The following is a 19,894-nucleotide window of genomic DNA, read 5'->3' on the forward strand; positions in this document are numbered from 1 at the left end:
GCAGAGTTGTTGTTCTGGTGACAGGTTAATTCTGCTAATCCATGCCTGTTTTCTGCTTTCTCCAGAGAAGACAGATTTGTTTTCCCACTTAATGTACGCTTCTCCCTTTAATTTGCAGAGTTTGAAAGTGCCTGACAAGTTAAGGGTGAAGGCTGAGAAAGAGAAAGTTGCCAGGAGCTTGGAGCTGCTCAACTTCCTCCTCAAAACCGTGACACAGCAGGTGAGAGTGGGACTGATCCTGTGTGCTTTGTGCTCTGTGACACACTGACTGTGGGGCCACTGGTTCTTCTCCTTCTGAATACCACTGAGGTCTCTGTCAGATGTCATGCTTGCATTCTGTGACTGCTCTGCCACTGCATCCCACTTCACTTCTCATCAGAGGTGCCCCTGCACGGATTGCCTGGCTGGATTTGAGTACAGAACGTTCTGAAGGAGTGATCCACAGCTCTTGAGAGCTGATCTCCAAGAACTTGTTGAAAGATTTGTGCAGCATTCTGCAGACATACGTGGCATCTCCTTTCCTATCAGCGGAAATATAGCCTAGGGTGCAGTGAGGGTGAGCTGGGTTTCACCTCAGATGATTGCTCTTTCCTCTTCACTGAACCCCAGAGACTGATTACCTGAAACTTGGACTTATCCAGCAGCTTTGTGAGTGGGAGCAACACATTGTTCAGCCCTAAAGAAAAGGGCTTTTTTGAGCATGAGATTTTCTATAGGTGACAAAATAAGTTTCCAACATGGTCTTATTTACTAGAGCAAAATAACACAAGCAGCATAATTGCTGAAGCCCAGTTTCCTACTGATAAGCATTGAGCCCACAGCACAGCCTGTTTCTTTGTGAAGACCTAATAGGAAAGTGGGTGGGGAGAGAGAGTATTTCCAGGGCTCTTGTAGCACTGAATAGCCTTGGAGACACCCCTTTCTGTCTGGTTTCACTGAAATTGGCCCGTGGGTCACAGAAACTGTAAGAGGCAGTTGGAGGCAGTGTGATTGCATCCTTTAAAAACTGGATTGAAAATGCTGCTGCTTTGCTGTTAGATAAGTACACGGTACGTAATCTTCATCCCTATGCCCCCAGTCGTGGTCGGTAAAGAAAAAAGGACTAAAGGATCTTTCTGACCCTTTCATGCTGGTACAATTCTGGCTTAGACTCACAGCTGTCAAGCTAGAGACCAGTTTTCAATAAAACTTTGTACCTGGTGGGGGCATGAATCACCTATTTTTGCCCCACATTGAAGTGTTGCAGTAAACAGGCTCAGGGCTGGGAGAAACCAGGCAGCTTGGTTGTTCCTGATGCAGTTTTCTCCTGAGGATGTACTGTGCCCTGCAGCCATGAGTGCCCCTTCTGAGCTCACTGCTGATTGTTTTGCACTTGCCTCTTGCAGAAGCTGCACGTGGAGTTGATGGAGTTGGACAAAGTGCTGGTAGCTCTGAGCCAGCAGGAAGGCATTGGGAAGTCGGCACGGCTCGACTCTCTCTACTGGAACGTCATGCGATGGCTGAATTACACGTATGTATGCCTGGCACTCTGGCTTCTTGGCTCACCTTGCGGGCTGACTGCCTGTCCTGCTTCTCCTCTTTGATCTGAGGAGGTAGGAAAACAAACCAAGGCACCTCTACCAGGGAGACTGTGCCCGGACCTTCAACCACTTACAGTGATTTTTGGGCTTCTTGGTGCCTGGATCCCCAGCCACATTTGCCTTGAAGCTTCGAAAGCTGGAAAGTGTTCAGTCTTTATTCCTGTGCTAAATGGCATCTGGAGTTGAATTTTGCTCGAGAGGAAAAAGAAGGACAGGATCTTTTTCTCCTTTCTATCAATAGCTTGTAATTGGAATTCTTGCTTCCCCTTCCTTCTGGCAGTGTTAGTGATGTGCACAGTGTTCAGGAAGTGCTGGGTAGCTCTCCTAATGATTGGGATTTGCAGTCTCAGTGTGTGGGTGGCCTGGTCTGTGGGATCTCAGCACAGTATGGTTCTGGGGAAAATGCTTGCATGTGGCTCACTGTGAGAGGCTCACAGGCAGGGAGGGATTGCACAAGGAACAGCCTCACACAGCTCACTTGGCACCGTACTGCAAGGTCTGTCCCAGGATGAAGGTTAGTTTTAGCAGCACGTAGAGACTGTGAAGAAGGATTGCTCAGGGCCTGGTAGGTAGGAAACACTGACTTTGTGCATGCTGCCTGGGGAAAGGATTGAGGTTTGTGGGTGCAGCCTGCTGTCACTGTTGGTGCCACTGTGCTGTGACATCCAGAGGTCTTTGTGCAGATAAGTGGGTATAAGCTGTGGTTTGCACCCAGGGCTCCTGGAAGTACTAAGAGGCAAGTGTTGGCAGGGCAGTTTTTTCCCACTCTGAACTGACACTGCTTGAAAAACTCCCCAGAAGGCTTTGCACTGAAAGCCGGGCCACGGAACTGGGGCCTTTTTCCTTTTCAGGATTTCTTTTGGAGACTGAGCTGGTGCAGAGCAGCACAGACAGGCTTTGCTCAGGACTGACAGACAGCATCTTTGTAGCCTCGCTTGGGGCCATGGGTGGTTCTGCTTGAGAAACGGGGCTTCTTTCTCCAGCCTCTGTGTGCCTGTGCGGCCCCACAGCTCGGTTAGCTGTCCTCTCTGCAGGCAGGGGACCACCTCCAGGGATGACACTTAATTCTCACAGCATGCCTGTGCTTCCTGCATCATTCTTGGGTTCCTGCCTGTTTGTGGCTGCCTGCAATGTGGATTGCTTTGCTTTTGGCTATAAAACAAGTTGCTCTTGATTCTTGGTGTTCTCTCTGCAGGAAGCCCAAGAAAGAGAAGACAGCCAATAAACCTGTGCAGGAAGCAGAGCCACCGAAGCGTAAGAAGAAAGGGTTCCTACCAGAAACCAAAAAACGTAAGAATCGCAAGAAAGCTGTCCAGGAGAATGGAGCAGCACCAGTAGCCAATGAAGATGGAGACTCAGCAGCCCCAGAGGAGCAGCCACTGGGAACAGAAACCCCTGAGCAAAAAGACAACCGCCTGCCTGGTAGCAAGAAGCACAAGAAGCAGAACAGAGGGGTCAGAGAGAATGGGGTGGCAGCGGAGGGCAGCGGGAATGGAACTGTTAATGGTGAAGATGCTGTGGCTGGGAAGAAGAGAAAGAAGAAGAGGAATAGAAAAAGAAAAGGTGATGTAGGCAATGAAGCTGAGCAGATTCCAGCTGCAAAGAAAGCCAAGGGGGATGTCAACCAGGAGATCAAGCAGAAGCAGGGCAAAGCCAAGAAGAAAAGGAAAGAGAAAAAATCTGCCGTGCTGCAGGAGTAAACTTCATGGACTCACCCTGGTCTGGCATGGCTAATGTGACTCAGAGGACTGTTTTAATATCTTTTATAAGTATATTTTTATGCCCTCCTTGAATTGAAATAAACCTTCCATGATGCCAAGCTCTGAAGCTGCAGGTCTGACTTGTGTAGAAGGTTCAGTTGCAGCACAGGGATCCATGTCCCCTCTGGCTCTGGCAGTGCCAAATATCACAAGCTCAGGAGCACAGACTCCATTTTTCTATGATAACCCCTAGGCAGAAGTGAGAGGCTTGCCTGGATTCCTTGGGGATGTGGTAGGTGTGCTGACACTGCAGAGTTGTGTGGTTGAGCCCTGGGGGAGGTTCCCCTGAAGGACAATTTCTGTCCTCAGGCCCTGCAGTACTTGCAGCTTTTCCAGTCTGGAAGATGCTGTCTGTTTTAAATGCCTGAGGGTTAAATGAGCTTGTACATACATATTCTGAGGTTAAATATATCCAATCTGGGCCGCTCGGATGTCATCAGTAACTAGCATGGTGTTGCTTTTTCGCTTTCCCCTGCACAGCCCTTTGCTGCTGGGTGCAGGAGGGGGGAGGTCCCTGGTGATAGCACAGGGATGTCAATAAAGCACTGAAAACAATTGCAGTGGCTAATTGATTCGTTAGTCTGCCAGCAGACTGTGCAGCCTCATCCCTCCTTTCCTCTCCCTGACCTGCTGACCACCACGCTCTCGGAGGCTGGACCTGCAGGGCTGAGGCAGAGACCCAGCAGCAGGGCTGTTTCTGCACTGCCTTTGGCTTTCTTCCTGCAGGTGGGTCTGTTCTACACCACATGGGTTATGGGCAAAGGATGTTGCTTTTGGAGGGAGCGAAGGGCTGTGTTTGCCCACGGCTGTTTATCTGCCTTTGCAGTGTCTTTTCTCAAATGGCATAAGACTCCCCAGGAGGTGGCTGCTGGCAGCAATGTGATCCCATTCAGTTGCAGTGCCCTGGGAAGGCACAGTGCTCTTCTCACAGCAGCAATCGTGTGAGGTCTGCTCTGCATCCCAAGGAGTGAGCTGGCTTCTGGCAGCAGCAGGTAAGGGCTGGAGCTGCAGTGCCTGCCTGCTGGCAGGGCTCAGCAATGTCCTTTCTTCCCCTGCATCTCACATTCTGCCCTCACAGCTCTTCCCCTGGCACCTTGTGGAGGCAACAGTGAGGAGGCCCGTGTCTGCTCTGGATGCAGAGAACCAGGCTCTTCAAGTCTAACGCCGTTTGGGCAGAGGCACAGACGGGATGCTCAGGCTGCAGGTTGGCAGCCGTGATGATGCAGAACTTCAGCACCAATGTTTGCATCTCTGTGCAGTTCTCCCACATCTGCAGTTTCCCCACCAACCAGTTCTGAGCAAATTAGGGTTGGGCTCATCTTGGTAGAGCTTTTCTCCCAAGCCACCCATTAATCTGGAGGTTACTGTGGGGTCTTGCTGCTGCTGCAGCCTGCAGAACTGCTGCCAGTCGTCGCCAGCTGGAAGGTGGCAAGCTGCTGTAGTGCCTTGTTAGAACCTCAGTCCCAGCTTAGCACCAGGATGTTGATGTGCCTCCTGATGGCCTGAGTGATGACTTTTCAAATATTATGCAAATGCAGCATATAAGAGGCCAGCAGGTCATGAACCTTTTGGAGATGCTCTGAAGGGGAGCAGGAGTTTCAAAACTCAAGTGTGTTCACTAATGATTTCTTTCCTCATTTCTCTAAGTAGAACATCCTGGGTCTTTGCAGCTCTGCAGAACTAGAGGAGAAACGGTGTGCAGGTGTGGTGAATGGGAAGCAAGGTGAGCACACAGGTACCTGGGTGTGGTGGAGGACAGCTCTGGAGCCCACTGGGCTGATTCTTAGGATGTGCAGCAGCTTGATCATGGAGTAGAAGCTGAGCCTGGAGCTCTAAATCAGCAGGGCCACCTGGAACAGTGCTGGGCTGTGCTGCATTGGGCTCCAGTTTTGGAAGAAGTGGGAAGGACGGCACGAGGCAGAATCTGTGCTGGCTCTTGTTTCTGACAGAGGTTGATTTTGTCTTCCTCCTTGCTCACTCCGTTCACCTTTGTGTTCAGTTCCCAGCCTTTGCACAGCAATGCAGGGGGAAAAGGGACAGGAAAGCTGTGAGGCATTGTGTGAGTTGTGGTTTGGTAACAATTATATCGCCAATTAAATTACCTGATTTTAGTCTGGCTTTGATGCTCTGTTTATAGCATGGAGTCTCTAATCCAGGCAAATTATGTTTCACTGGTACTTATATCTGTCTTAAAGTTGCTTCACTTTGCTCGATTTCATGTCCTGTCTGCTGCTGGACCTTTAAGGCTGTCAGGGGATAGGCTTTGATTTTAAGAAAGTCTTTCCAGCCATACTGGGCTTGGAAGCTCTTTGACAGGAGGAGAGCTGAAGGGTTCTTCCAAATGCAAGAAAATAGCTGCAGTACCCAAAGCTCAAGGAGCTCTCCTGCCTGTTGTCCCAGGCAGTGGATTGGGAGGAGCAGGGCTGTGTGAGGCTGTTTTAGCTGGCGTCCTCATTGTTCAGTCCCTGCTACCCACAGCCGGTGTGGATGTGCACCTGCATGTCTGTGCTCCAAGAAGAAGTGACCAGAATGGGCAGTTAGCTGTTGTTGGTTGATGGATGCCAGTCCCTTAGCTGTTGGAACATCAAAATTTATAAAATCTTGCTTAAGTCCTTTACAGAGTACAATTGAGCTGAAAGCCTCGAGGGACTCTGCCGAAAAGTGATCAGAGTTGATTTTTTAGGCAGACAAATCCTTGGCTAGCAGAAGGGCCTCCTAGCCTGGACACGTGCACTGTGCTGAAGGGAATGAGTGCTGAAGGGAGATGCTGCAGAGAACTGGAGGAGATGGAGGACTCTTCCAAAGCTGCTGAGAGGAGACACTTGGTTGCAGACATGCCTTGTTTGTGCTGCCAGTGCAGACTGGGGCAGGAGGGCAGGTGTGCTGAAGTAGAGTGCAGCTAAAGCAGCAGAACCAAGTGACCAGCAACCCAGGGAGTTGGCAGGTGGCTGATGCAGGATCCCTGGAGAATTGTGGTCTTGTTGCCTTGGGAATAATTTCCTGCCCTGCTTCCTACATGTCTTCCCAAATCTGCAGCCCCCAGCACGTTAGCCCTCTGTCAATCAGAGCAGCCAGGGCTTTCACCTCTCACACATGTTGCTGTGCAGTGAGGGCCTGGATGAGGATAGAGCACGGTTCTGTCTCTGCCCACCGCTCACTCCTTGTCAGCTCTGTCCCTGGCTTAGATCTAGGCAGCCAAGGGCTGTCATCCACCACCCCTTGTCTCCCTCTGTTCCTGCTTGTGGTGTTGCTTTTAAACCAGCTTCAGGCAGGCAGTTGCCCAGGTGTGTTCACTGCAACCCATGTCAGAGTGTTTCTGGCAGGAGCTGAGGGCAACCTCATCCTAGGGACCAGCCCTACAGGCAGCAACCACAGGAGCATGCAGTCAGATCAAGTGGTGATACAGGATAGGCAGACAGGAGGTATGTTTTAAATACTTTTATTTCTTAATTTACATAAAGGTATAGATTTGGCTTATTTCTCTTTTTTTATACTCTGAGATTCACAATCAATTGCTCTTAAAAAATAAAATAGTCATTTGCTTCTGAAAGAAATCAGAAAACTATTTTATACTCCTCCTTGTATAACAAGAAAATATACTGAATACTCCCATACATCACGTAGTAAAGGTGATAGTAAGCGCTGGTTTACCAAACAATAAACAGAGAAGACAACAATTAGGGCAGAAGGTGCAGAGAGGAACTCTGCTTTCCAGAGTACATCCATTCATTTCATAGGATTCTGTCGCCCTGAGGTTCTCTCTTAGCTAGTTCTGTAAAAGGTGAGAGGCTGTTGGGTTCCCCCACTCAGATTCTAGCTCCAAGTGACAGCAGCAGGAGGCAGTGTGGTTACTTGGCTTGGCAGCTTGCTGCTTTTCAGGTAATTTCCTTGCCTCTCTGTGCAGTTCCCATTACCTCTTCCTCTTGCTGTGTACAAGCAGTCTAGTTGCTTCATAGCAAGTACATTGGTGCAAATGCAGTACTGGCTGCAGAGGAAGTTAATGCTTGCTTAAAAACAAAACCACACACCGTGCATGAAGTGAAGCAGAAGAAAGTTGTCATGATTCAAAAGGGCATCCTGGACCATCCCCTCTGGACACCCTATACCTGTGGGGTCAGGCACAGACCCTGATGCATGCAGCAAGGCTGCACCTAATACTCCAGGTCCCAGAGAGTGCAGGAAGGTCAGAAGCAGCCTGACTGCAAATCATCAGAGATAGGTGACCCTCAGGCAGAGAGGTGGGGAACAGGAGCAGCACTGGGGAAGGATCAGACAGAGCCCCAAGGAGTGGGGTGAGATGAAGCAGCACCAGCTGAAAACCTGTCTGCCTTTCCCCTCTCTTGGCTTTTCTTCTGAGGAGATGTATGTGTGTTAGAATGAGAGAATGTGAGTAGTAGTGCTTGCTCCCTTTTGGTGGTGTTTTCCCAGGTTTTCAAATGCATTCAAGAGCTGCTTTTATGCACACTTATTTTCAGACATTCATACTAAGTCATTTTGTGTGCAGGAGATCAGATGCTTTAAAAGTATTTGTGTTCTAATTGGGACAATTTAATCTTATGTTGAAGTTTTGAGTCTGATGATCATCATAGCACTGATGATCTAAGCAACTTATTTAGGTGATAGACTGGAATCTTGCTTCGTTGGTTGTGGTGTGTACTAAAAGATATGTATATAAAATCAATTACCTTTTCAAATTAACAGCCTTTCTTTAAAAAAAACAAATACTAATTTTAATAAGAGTTGCTCTTCAGCTTTGATGTAAGCAGTGTGCATTCAGTCTAAGTTTTCCTCCAGTTGCATACTGGCAGAAATGGGCCAACATCTTGGGATGGGGAATACTACATTAGAACCCAAGGAGGGGACATGGATGGCAACATAGATCCAGTTTCTGTTTGATGACATGGATATTTCATGCCCAGATTTGATGTGCCTTTTCTTGTTGACTTAATCCTGCAGATCCTTGATCTAGGTGAGCTGGTTTCACACTAATAGACCAAATACTTTTATAGGAGCTCTAACTGAACAATTCTTCCAGTTAGGAATACAAACATGCAGCTAAAACAAGACACACTCAACAAGAAATCCAACCTTTCTGCTTTCAGCCATTAAAATACAGATCACAACGTGTAAAGGGGCAGCAGCCAGGATTCCTGTCCCTTCTCCTGTTCTTCTTCACTGAGCTATTCTGCTTGCTACTTGGGCTTCTCTTGCTTAGCCTGGAACATGTGGGAGGGTTTCAGGGATCCCTTGGCATGGGACTGCTGCAAGTAGGAATCGCTTCTTATTCCCTTGCTTGCTCACATCCCTTTTTCCTTATTAAAAAAGCATCCACAGCAATTTCCTTCATATACACAGAAGATAAAGCTGGCCTCCTTTAAAAGAGCTGTGCTTCTCCAGCAAGGATTGGGTGTGGCACAAACAAGGAGAGATGGCAAAACTATAAAACACTTTGTTCCCTTTTCATTGTTGCCTTCAGAGAATTAAGTTTAAGGACAATTCCTGACCTCTGAACTTGAGCAGGAATGCTTCATTTTGTTGACAGTAAATGCTAAAACAGAGAGGGCCTATCAGAAAAGCAGCTCAGGAAATACGGCTAATCTTCTTTGGTATCTGAAATGAAATGACTAATTGTTGGGTTGCCTCGTTTCTTTTTAACCATCTTAACAAGGAATTTCTTAATGGGAATCAGAAATTCATGTGCCTTTAAAGCCAAGTATTTGGCTTCTACGGTGTCGGTATTTCCCCTGCACATGTAAATAGGAGCATAAGGTGGGAAACAAAAAATTGTTTTGGATTTGCTTTCTGTTATTTTTTTTAACATCCACTTGCTGTTTTCCAGAGGATGCCCAGGCACTCAAGGAAAATTTCTGGCTTAGTTTTTAGCCAACTCTAGAGCCATTGTTTAAGCATTTTATGTAACAGATGAAGAGGAAATGCTCAGATTTTTATAGGAATCACTCTCATAACACTGGCAGTGTAGGAATAGTGACTAATTTGGTGGAATTACCAGCCATCTCTACTACAGTGCTTTGCTGTAGATTGCAGCACATCCTGGAACTGGAGATAAAACCCAGATTTACTACCTTTACCTTCTTATGTCTGAACAAAAGCTACAACACAAACAGAACAGCCAACTTGGAGATGTAACTCACATCCAGTCCCAGTTTTCCATTTCCTTTGTTGATTTAGTCATACTTGCAGCTTAACCACAATTGCTTATTGTACAAGAGTGAGGTACACCTAAAGTCTGGGTGCATAACCTGGAAGGAGGTCTGGAAAATCTGACTTCTGGGAGACATCTAAACAGAAAAAAGGGAGTGAGAAGATCACTTGAACAAATGCCCTTTCTCTGGAAGCCTGACTCTCCGGGGACTGTGCTCTCCTTCCTTCCTGTCACTCTTACAGCATTAAGCTGGCACAGCATAAATTTGGCTTGTGGAGGTCAAATGCAAGAAACAAGACTCTTGTGAAATGATGCTCTGACTGCTTTGCAGCCACACTGCTCTGCATTTGAAACTCTTTTACATAGCTCAGACACTGGCCTTGTGTCTTAAAGATAAATGATTAAGAGGCACCCCACTAAGAGCAATCTAGGACAGTGTGTGGAGATGGACGTGCATGACCTAACCATTGCTCCAAAGGGAACAGCACTGTAGAGTATCAGCTGCCTGCTCACAAAATACTGATGAGGGAGAATTGGCACTGACAATACACGTAACATGATATGCATGTAAACAAAGCATGATGTTACTGGCACAGCAGTATTGCACTACCAGGCCATTGGTAAAGCAATTCAGCCAGATGGATTTTGGTATTTTAGAAACCTGTGAATCTCCTAGGCAAGGCTGAATTTAGTATACTGAGCAAAATCTGGAGCTCCTAGTATTTCTGTCCAAAGTCTGGGGCCTTTCTGTAACAACCACCAGCACACCCAGTGCAGTGCAACTCTCTCCTCTGTCCTATTGCTCAGCCTCAGGTGACAGGTTCCATCCATCCATGGGAACTCGTCCCATGGTGTCCTTCTAGGACCTGATACCAGGGCACTGAGATGAGGAGAGTTGTGGACGTATTCATGTCTGGTATGGTTACACAGGCAGCTCCAGATTCCAAATGTTTAAATAAAAACTGTTTATCTAAATATATATATATATATATCTGTCATCTAATGTCTTTAGCAGATAAAGCATCTTAGGACATATTTAAATAAAAAATAATAATCTAAACTGAGCCTTCAGTGTTAAAGAAAAAGTGATGTACAGAATAGGTCCCCAACTAGTGCAGTCTCTGGGTGTGGGAGTGCTGGCAGAACAGCAGCATTCAGTAGGACAGAAGTCCTGTAACAACGTGGACTTCATTGGCTACAACTAAAACCATTTACACAATCTACAGTCACTCACTTGGGTCCAGTGGAGAGTTGCTTTAGATGCTCAGAGGAACCTGTAATGTCCTTATGCTCAAGAAGCACTGCGTTCCAGGCTGCCCTGCTCATCTCCTGGTGCCTGACCCTGCAGGCTGGAGTGGCGTGGTGGATTTGGTGCTGCTATGTAGCCCTTCCAGGGTGGCGTGGAATTGAGGGAGCCACCATTTTCCAGTGTGGAAGGGCTTTGAGCTTGAGACTGTTGCTGGAAGCAGGAATCCACACGTGGTTTCCTTCACCTTCAACTACAAGAGAGGAAAAAGGTGGTTAATGTCCTGTAACGAGAGCTGATTGGTAATAGTGAATGCATGCACCCCACCTTCGTGGTGCAATGAGGCCTAAGAATCTTGCCTCTGCACAACTTGAAGTCTAACACAGCTTGACTGGTACAAAGACTGGATGAACATAGTTCTGTGGGTTTTGTGAATGAGAAACACAAAGATGCTGTGATCCAGGCAAAATCTGCCCCAGATTTGGACTCCTATCTGTTGTATTTAAGGCAGCAGACAAGTCTTGTTTACATCAGTTGTTTAGGTACAACTCTTTGTGCTGTGGATTCAAACAGCTCAGAGGATAACAGGGCTGACTTTTGCTAGGCTGCTTTTAACCCAATCAGTTCATCAAAGAACTGAAAGACTGCCTCTCACCTTAAGTTTTCTTTTCCAAAACTGCTGTTTTTTTGGAGAGCCCAGTTCAGGGCTGGGGGGTCAGTCCAGCACACACATGTGATAGCTCTGCTACTGGTCTTGCTGCTGACAGAGTAGTGCAGACAATGTGCTGCTGGTATATGCTTGCTTTAAAGAGCAACATCAGCACATTCACTGGCTGGTGAGATAGCACTTGTGCATGCTGTGGACTGTTTAAGCAGCCTGCAGTTTCCTAGATTATATAGAAAGGATAACCAGTTCTCTCACTGCAGAATTTCCTGTGAGAGGTTCTTTGCTCCATGTTAGGCAGGAAATTGCCCCGACCTTAAAAACTAGTGACTGCTGGGTTATGGAAAAATTCCCTATAAGGATGGCCTGGTTTCTCTCAGACGGTATAAAATTGGACCAAAAGAGGGAAAAAAAAGTACAGTGAAAAACTTCAGTGTGCAGAAGAAGCAGGAGTTCGGTTTTATGAGGTGAGTCTCAGCAGCACCATGTAATGTTTACACTCCAATTTTTTGAGGCTTTTGCATTTTTTAAAACTTTGTATAAAAGCTGCTGAAAAATGATAATGTGTGAGTACACATCCAGCCAAGAGAGGGCAAGGCACAGGCGAGTCTATTATATCCTTAGCCATAACATAATCTCCTATGAGGACATAGTGCATCTGCTATACTAGAGATTGCAATTAATCATTTCCCCAGAATGCCATTCTTAAGTGTATTACTGAGTTCTGATTTTATGATTAGTCCTTCAGTGCATTTAATTTATAGAAAAGAAATCTTTTCAAAAACTTGCTTCAATTAATTTTGGCTACAGTAAATTGCTGGGAAGCATTTATCAATTGTTGCAGCTCTGAGCTGCAGTGCTGTGACTGCTGGAAAGTGATAAGAATAGCATGAACAAAGGGGAGAAGAAAGGGCAGTGGGACTCCTCTGGCTTATAACCATGGCCTTAGGGTTGCAGGGGGGACGGTCCTTGCAACAACACACAAGTTCTTGTGCTCCAGAAAGCATTTTTCAACAGAGAATTTTGGATCTGGAATGTGCTAGGTATGGTCATGTGGTAGTGAGCAAATTTTAGGCCAAGAGCAAAGCAGCAGGAGGTTTTATGAGTGCAAGACACATTCAGGCAAAGCCTAAATTCTGGCTTTGGACAACCACATCTGGTGCTCCTCAGGGTGACAGGGGTTGCACATCCTTATCTGCTTAAAAAGGAAAGCACAAGGTTTCTGGAAATCACTCGGTGCAACAAAGGGCACTTGAGTAGACCCTTGGTTTTCCTGCTCTTGATTTGCTCTGATTTGGTATCAAAGGTACAGATCATGGCTGTGTAAGATTAACCTCTTTCCAACTGATGCAAAAAGAAATAAGTTGATGATTAACTTGAAACCAGTTGCTGGTTTGGGTCACTCACCATCTCAGACTTTCACAGAGGCTGGTGGCATCACAAGTTGGTTCACCCTATAGGAGAGAAAACAAGAGTGACATGAGAGAGCTGCACTTAGCTAAGAAATAGACTTCTTAACAACATACCAGCCTGTTAAATCAGGTGCCTGTTTCGTAACAGTTTCTAAAGAGACAGGATGTTAATAACTGTCCTTCACTATAGCAAAAAGCTGAAACCCTTTCACAGTGGCGTCTGATAGCAGTTCTGACAACTGTTGGAACATGCCAAGTAATACAGCAATACTAATGAACAAGGATTTGGGAAGGCCCCAAAGGCATTCAAACCCAGCAACTGTTTCCCTAAGCCAGTAACAAGACCGTGTACACAATGGCTTTTGAACGGCGTCCTTCAGACTTGACAGCATAAATGTAAACAGTCACCACTGATAAAAGTTAAATTAAAAAGAAAGCTGTCGTTCAATTTTCAGCTCTTGAAGACCTACTGCTGTTCCAGACAACTGCTCCCAGGTGACTGATGGGGTCCAGTGGGGACTGCAGTGTCACCCGGGAGAAGCTGTTCTCTGCAACATGCTGTTCTGCACTTCCTGAGGGCAGTAAGGAGAATGGATCCTGTGTTCTCTGTGGGGACCCAGAAAGAAAGCAGCAATAGGGCCACAAAGTTTCTTCCTTATACCTGGTCCTTGCTGTTCCATTGCATGCCCTGTGCAATTCGGCTTTCCTCGTCCACAGCTCTGAGCTGGAGCTGCCAACAGCTCTCCTCCTCTTTCTTTCCCACACTCTTCATGCCTTCTCAGACTGTTCCTGTCCCTAGGTAAGCACAGTCTCCTTTCATAGTGTTAAGCATAGCAGGGCTTTTCTGTGGACTGTGTTAAGGTCAGTCACCCTTGAACTGTATTCATTTTGGGACTTGCTTTCTATCTTGGTTGGTCATTGACATCAGCGTTGGAAAACCCCCACCTCACTTAAGGTTATGGCTTGAAGTAACCACATTTGTAACTCAGATGTGCTCTATCTACACCTGGCCAATGGGAGAAAAAATGAGCACAGAACTGGAGATTTCTCATACCTCTTGGCTGTGTTAACTTAAAATAACAAACTGAAACCGTGGTATTGTACACCTTAAAAGACTGCAGCAGGATTTTGCCATCACACACGAAAGTACAGCTTGTTTCCAAATCAGTGAAAAACTTGGGCAGGCTGACAGGGAAGATGACAGAATCTCTGCCTGAGGTCCAACCAGGTAAGAACATCATAGTGAAACATCACTTTCCTTTGGAAGATGCTGATTCAGTAAAACTCATCATTGTCCCCTTACCAAACTTCGTACCTGACCCAAGGTACTGCTGAAAAGGGATGGTGCTAGGTTAAGGCGTGCTCCAAGATGAAAATAAACCAGGATAAGGGCAACCTTCCAAGAAATCTCTGCTGCCTAGATGCAAGATCCAACATTCTATGCATTTCTCCAAGGTCTCTTGTCTTTCTGCATTTCAAAGCTATAAACTGAAGTTTATGCAGGATGCTGGCCCACGTTTCTTTGTAGGATTATTCTTGGTAACTCTACTGCACTGGACATTTTAACCATGCTTTAGTTTTCAGAATATATCACAGAGCTAAAATATGACCTTGTAATGCAACTACTTTAGAAGTAGGATGTAAACTATGGTATTTTTGAAGCCAGCAGAAAACACTAAAATAGATGTCTGAATGCTGTAAAGTGTTGAAAGTAATGTCCAAGATTCAGAATACGTACAGAAAACATTTGCTCTGACATAACTTAGAGAACCCACCTGCATTGCTGAGAGGTGAACTGTAAACATACCTAAGACTTTGCTTCTTGTGTTACTTACAGTTCAGCTTCCCATGGAATAAAACCCACTTCCCACATAAGCACTTCTGTTATCCCCAAGTCTCAAAAATTACTTGTCGTTTGCATTTTAACAAGTATTTCTCAGTTTTGCTTTATCTCTCCTTTACAGATGGGAGCAGAGGCCTAGAGGGGCTAATTCTGAAATGCATTTAGAAGATTTCACAGGAAATTAGACCCCACAAGACTTTTGAGAACCTGCTGGGCACAGAATTGACTTTCAGGAATCGCATAGGAAGTGGGCAGAATTGAGAACTGAAATAGTCTCCAAAATCTCACACAGGGCAGTTTTCGTTCTTTCTGAATCACTGTAGTGCAGACAGTGGTCACTGACTTACAGCCTGATTTCAATAAAGCTCAGCTTCTCAGCTTACAATGGCAGCTGGTCAGCTCTGCATTTATTTATTTTTTTTAAGCAAAAATGCTAATAATAAATTTCAGATTCTCTTAGGTGATAGAATGTCTTCCATGGACTTAAGAAAACAAGACTAAAGAGGATGTAAATCCTCATTTATGACCCACTTGTCTTTCTAATGATGATAACCCCACACTGACTAGCTTGTTGCTTCCAATCTGGGGGTATCTGCTGACTAAACTTTAGTTCCTAAAATGTTCTATTTTCTCCACATTGTTTTCTCAAGATGGTGAATGTTTTCATTCCTTGAAGAAAGTGGGGTGGGAACCACTGTTATTTCCTGAGGGGGAGGAAACTTACCCAAATTGCCTTTCAAGAACAGAAGCTGCACAACTTTTTTTTCCTTTTTTTTTTTTCCCCATGTGCTTCTCTAGTAGTTAAAATGAGACTGACTCCTTCTAACCCCATCATTTCCTCCCCTGTCAAACCCAAACAGTTCTCCTAGATCCTATCAAACTACTTCCATGTAATGTGACAGCATCTATAATTCTCACGCATTTATATGATTGTCTGTTTAATATTAAACTACGTGCTCTAGAGCTGTTAAATATTTATGCTGTGTAAAATGCATCTAATTTCACAGCACCTCAGCCAGTGATAGAATTGCATAAGAAAAAGATGACAAATTTAAGATAACAGATGAGTGGCCAAGTCCTTTACAGGTCAGCTATACTCTAGTTTCAGTTTCAGGAACTGCAGAGATGATTTTCCAAATTCTCTTTGCCTTTCACTGTAGCTGCTCACCTACCCAACGACACTGAAGATTAGAGTTTGCAATACAGACTGTAATTGCAGGTTGTAGTAGCAGTGTACACCTCTACCGTGCTGTAACAGATCCCAGCACAACTCAGTGAGGCTCCACAAATGAGGCTTTGATGCCCACATCACATCCACGCGTGCTCCACCCCACGTCAGCAAGAATAAAAACATTTCCCTTTTCACCTTCATTTCTATCTATTCACAGCCTAAACAACACTCATATTCTGGTATCCTACAGATTGCCATGCAACCCATTTTCCTGCTATCTAAATAAGTCAGGCTTTGGCTTCTGTAACAGAGAAGCATATTAGGAAACAGCATCCTAATTTTACAGCCTGCTGTACTTAACATCACTTAATTTTTACAAGCAACAATAAAATGCTTCAGCGAGGTCCTTCTAGCCTGCAAATAGCTCATTATTTGACTAACAAGGGCTCATTCAGTAGACAAGAGTGTTAGGGCTACAGGGGCAGCTAGATCAACAGTGGCCTCAGCAGAAGGGAGGGTAAGTAAATCCCTGCTGAAGCCAATTGCCAAAACACATTAATATTAGTAAACAAAGAAGGGAAATGGACACAAATTTACAGACCATTCCACTCATATTTTCCTCTATTGTCTGCATACTGTCAACACCCTCACAAACCCAACTTGCAGTTTGGCCTGGCAGCAAACAAACAGGTAAGTAACAAGACCAGGAAACACCTCGTTAAAAACACACATAACCACTGGTCATATGCTATCACATATGTAAATCACATTATTCATACTCCACACAGACACTGCTGCCTTATCTCACCAATATTCCACCACGCAGGAATTCATAGCAGCATTTCCCTGGGAAATGCCACACCTCCCTGCAGGTCTTTGAGTCAGTGAAATTCCACTGGAAGCACCAAGCATGCACAGAGCCAACAGAGCTGCACATGTCCTCATGCAAAGATTTCTGAGCCTGAAAAAAAATCAAAGAAGACCACGGATAATCTGCTTTGTCTTATTTTGCTTACTGCTGAAACCAAAGCTAGCTGCAGAGTGCTCATTCTGCTTGGCTCTGTACCACATTTGCTGGGTAACCAAATGGTCCCAACAATGCACTGCCTTATTGCCAGGCACGTTACCAAGTGCAAAATCAGCAGGGTAGAGACCAGTTCAAGTATGCACCCTTTAAACCCTTCATTGCACATTTTTTAATCAAGCAGTGCAGGATATAAATGTGCAAACCACTGCTGTCCCCCGGTAACAAAGGATGGCTGCAGTTTTTACCAGCAATTGGAAGGAGCTGGACTTCCCTGCTCTACAACAGAGAGTAAGAACAGCTAAATCAAGGATTGCTTCCAATCAGGATGACCTGTTTTGACTGCTCTCAAGCTGTTTTGATAGTTAAGTCAGTAATTTTGGGCTAAGACACACAAGATTAACAACATACTCAGTGCTTTGATTTAAAAGGCTCCTAGTATGCTGTGTCTGGAAACAATGACAGAGTAAAGATGCATGAAGGGTGAGCAATAATAATATATCAAGATAGAAGGAGCCCAGTGAGGGTACAGGGACAGGACTGGCACAGCTTAAAATAGTCTGTGCTCTGAGCTTCCTGATGCATCGTGACAGGATCGTGCAGCCTTCCTGGAAAAGGGTCTGTTGGATGAAGCTCAGGTCAGTTTGTTACAATTCGTAGTGCTGTGCTTAGTGCTCTTTAGCAAAGAAGCAAATGTAGGAATAGCTTACATTGGAGTAGAAAAGCATTGTTTAATGGAGTTCTGCTGGCTGCTTCACTCATTGATAGCCAGAGAGGAAGCTTGGGGCCTGTGTAAATCTGAAGCCCTCCAACCCAGGCTCAGAGCTGAAGACTTGGCTGTGTGCAGCCCTGCTGGCAGCCGCTGGCACAGAGCTGCCCTTCCCTCTGGAGCCAGAAGAGGTGGCTCAGTCTGTGCTGAGCAGCAGCTCTCATGGGGAGCTGCATGTTGCTGGTGACAGGTGCTCTTTCAGCTGCACTAAAGAAATGAGTTGGCTTAAATCCCCTTTTTTCCTGCACATCAGTGGGTTTACTGAACAGAATACAATAATTGTGTACAGCAAATACATTTTTTCTCTCTGTTTGGTACAGCCTCTCAAAGCTGCCCAGACTCGGTTACTATTTTCCATCTGTTCACTTAATCCAGGTGCTGACTATATGTTTGCCCCCAGAGGAAGAAACATAGGTCAGCTTCTATTTACCCTCTTTCACAGATCTTACAAGAGGAGAACACTGTCATAAAGAAAGAAACTAATCACCTTTCCTTCTATTTTCCAGGCAGCTGAAACAGAACGGATCTGAATATGAGCAGTCAATAGCACTCAGTAGGTACCAAGGACTTGGATGGAAATGAAGTCTGCCTTACTGCTCTGCAGTGGTATGATAATATGGACTCCTGAAGCTACTGAAGATGCAGGTCTCTGAGGCCCTCAGAGCACTGGGCTTGAATCTGTCCCTGTGTATGTAATTCTGCTGGATAATGATGGGCTCAGAGCTAAGATGATCAGTTTTCTAGAGCCATGGAAGATGTGGATAACATCATACTCTCGTGTGCACTGAAATAATGGACAAAAGAGAAAGCAGAGAGTCTTGATCTTTTCTTGGCATGACCAAATAGGAAAGGGAATAACATGACAAACGAAAACAGGTATGATGTAATCGAATCTGTGAAAAAATTCTGTACAACTTCCTGATGCCAACTAATTAGAAACATATTTCCTACCCTCCAGAATAACTACCTCATAATACAGCTCTTTTCAGCAATCTAAGCTACCTGGTATGGGGAACTGTCCTGTTTTGCTCTACGTAACAGTAGGCACATGATAGTGGTCTGGCAGCAACAATTACTAAGCCAGAATACTTAAGACACTCTTTCTGGAAGTACTGCAATTAATAAGCCAGCAGTTTTGCCCCTGCTTCACTAAAAGATGTTATTCAGGTCAAGGCCCCAGCCACAAATAAATTACTCTAACACACATACAGTCACAGCTTGCCGAAAATCTGCCTTGCCAAATACCTCCAGTCCAGATTCAGAGTGCACAAGTCTGCTGATTTCCTTCATGCTAAGTGTGCATTAGTCTATTATTAACACCATTGCCTTGAATATGAGCATGCAGTTCTTCACATGAAGAGGTCATCTACTATTGACAGAAGTCAGTACCTTTATAATATGTTTTGTGACTGTGACAGTCTGCAAGAGACCGGCAAGGCTGTGGTTTTTATTACTTGTTCCATTTCTCTGCATCAAAAAGGGTTTCTGGCTTGGAAGACTGCCTTCTGTTCAGCTGCTCCACTCACCTGCATGAGATCTCATCAGATTTCATACCTGTGCCAGGGAAGCCTTAGCAAAGAAATTGTCTTAGCAGGAATTTAAAATACCTTCCTATGTGATGAAGTCCTTGCATGCCAAGAACTGCCCTTTGCAACGACAGTGAGTCATACTGCATCTATTGTGAGCACATGGATTAAGTTCCCTTCCACCTTGTGGGCAAGTGTTTTTAATCTTGTTTTACAGTTGATGAGCATTTTAGGGGATAGCATTTTACTTCCTGAAGGTCACAGCAGAGATTCGGTAGCCAAGACACTGGTAGGACCCAAGTAGTTCTTGATGTGATACCCTTAGAAAAGAAATTCCCTTTTTGCTGCAGAACAGCACACAAGTAGCTAGCAGTAGTCTAGGAATGCTGTTTTCCTTTCTCCATGGTAAAAGAGATTAACCTTGAAAGGACAATGAATGTGGGGAATTGATGGGCTTGGAGAACCACAAAGTTCTGCCTGCAGCCTCAGCCACAGCTCACACTTAGCAAGAGCTTTGCCAACACCAGCTGGCTCCATCCTTCTGCCTCTACTTAAGCAAAGCTCCTGCTGCCAACAATTAACTTGAACAGCATATTTCAAATGCTGCGAGCGTTTTGCATAAGGACCACAGTTCAGCTCAACGTGTCTGTGAACAAGCAAACTGACCCTTGGCATCTTCCTACCTAACCTGCAGGAAATCTGCAGGTTGAGTAAAGCAAGCAAACCAAAACAGTAA

General features: G+C 45.3%; 2 protein-coding genes across 5 annotated transcripts in view; one reads left to right on the forward strand and one right to left on the reverse strand.

The window, feature by feature from the left end:
• The window catches only part of MYBBP1A (MYB binding protein 1a), a 51,733-nt gene extending 48,334 nt beyond the window's left edge, over positions 1-3,399 (forward strand). Inside the window, exons 25-27 of the mRNA XM_010721910.4 lie at positions 119-220; positions 1,386-1,510; positions 2,776-3,399. Coding sequence (XP_010720212.3) covers positions 119-220; positions 1,386-1,510; positions 2,776-3,280 — 732 coding nt within the window. The 3' untranslated portion in view covers positions 3,281-3,399. The remainder of the gene's footprint in view (positions 1-118; positions 221-1,385; positions 1,511-2,775) is intronic.
• A 3,364-nt stretch (positions 3,400-6,763) lies between these two features.
• SPNS2 (SPNS lysolipid transporter 2, sphingosine-1-phosphate) overlaps positions 6,764-19,894 on the reverse strand; it is a 124,396-nt gene continuing 111,265 nt past the window's right edge. For all 4 annotated transcript variants that reach the window (XM_085240780.1, XM_085240782.1, XM_085240778.1 and 1 more), the window contains 2 exons: positions 12,821-12,867; positions 6,764-11,002 (listed from right to left, as the gene is read on the reverse strand). Coding sequence is in view for 1 of the 4 variants with exons in the window: in XM_085240779.1 (XP_085096905.1) it covers positions 12,825-12,867 (43 nt within the window). In the remaining 3 variants the exon portion in view is untranslated. The remainder of the gene's footprint in view (positions 11,003-12,820; positions 12,868-19,894) is intronic.

This window comes from Meleagris gallopavo, chromosome 21, assembly GCF_905368555.1.
Source record: "Meleagris gallopavo chromosome 21, MGAL_WU_HG_1.1, whole genome shotgun sequence".
Classification (NCBI taxonomy): Eukaryota; Metazoa; Chordata; class Aves; order Galliformes; family Phasianidae; genus Meleagris; species Meleagris gallopavo.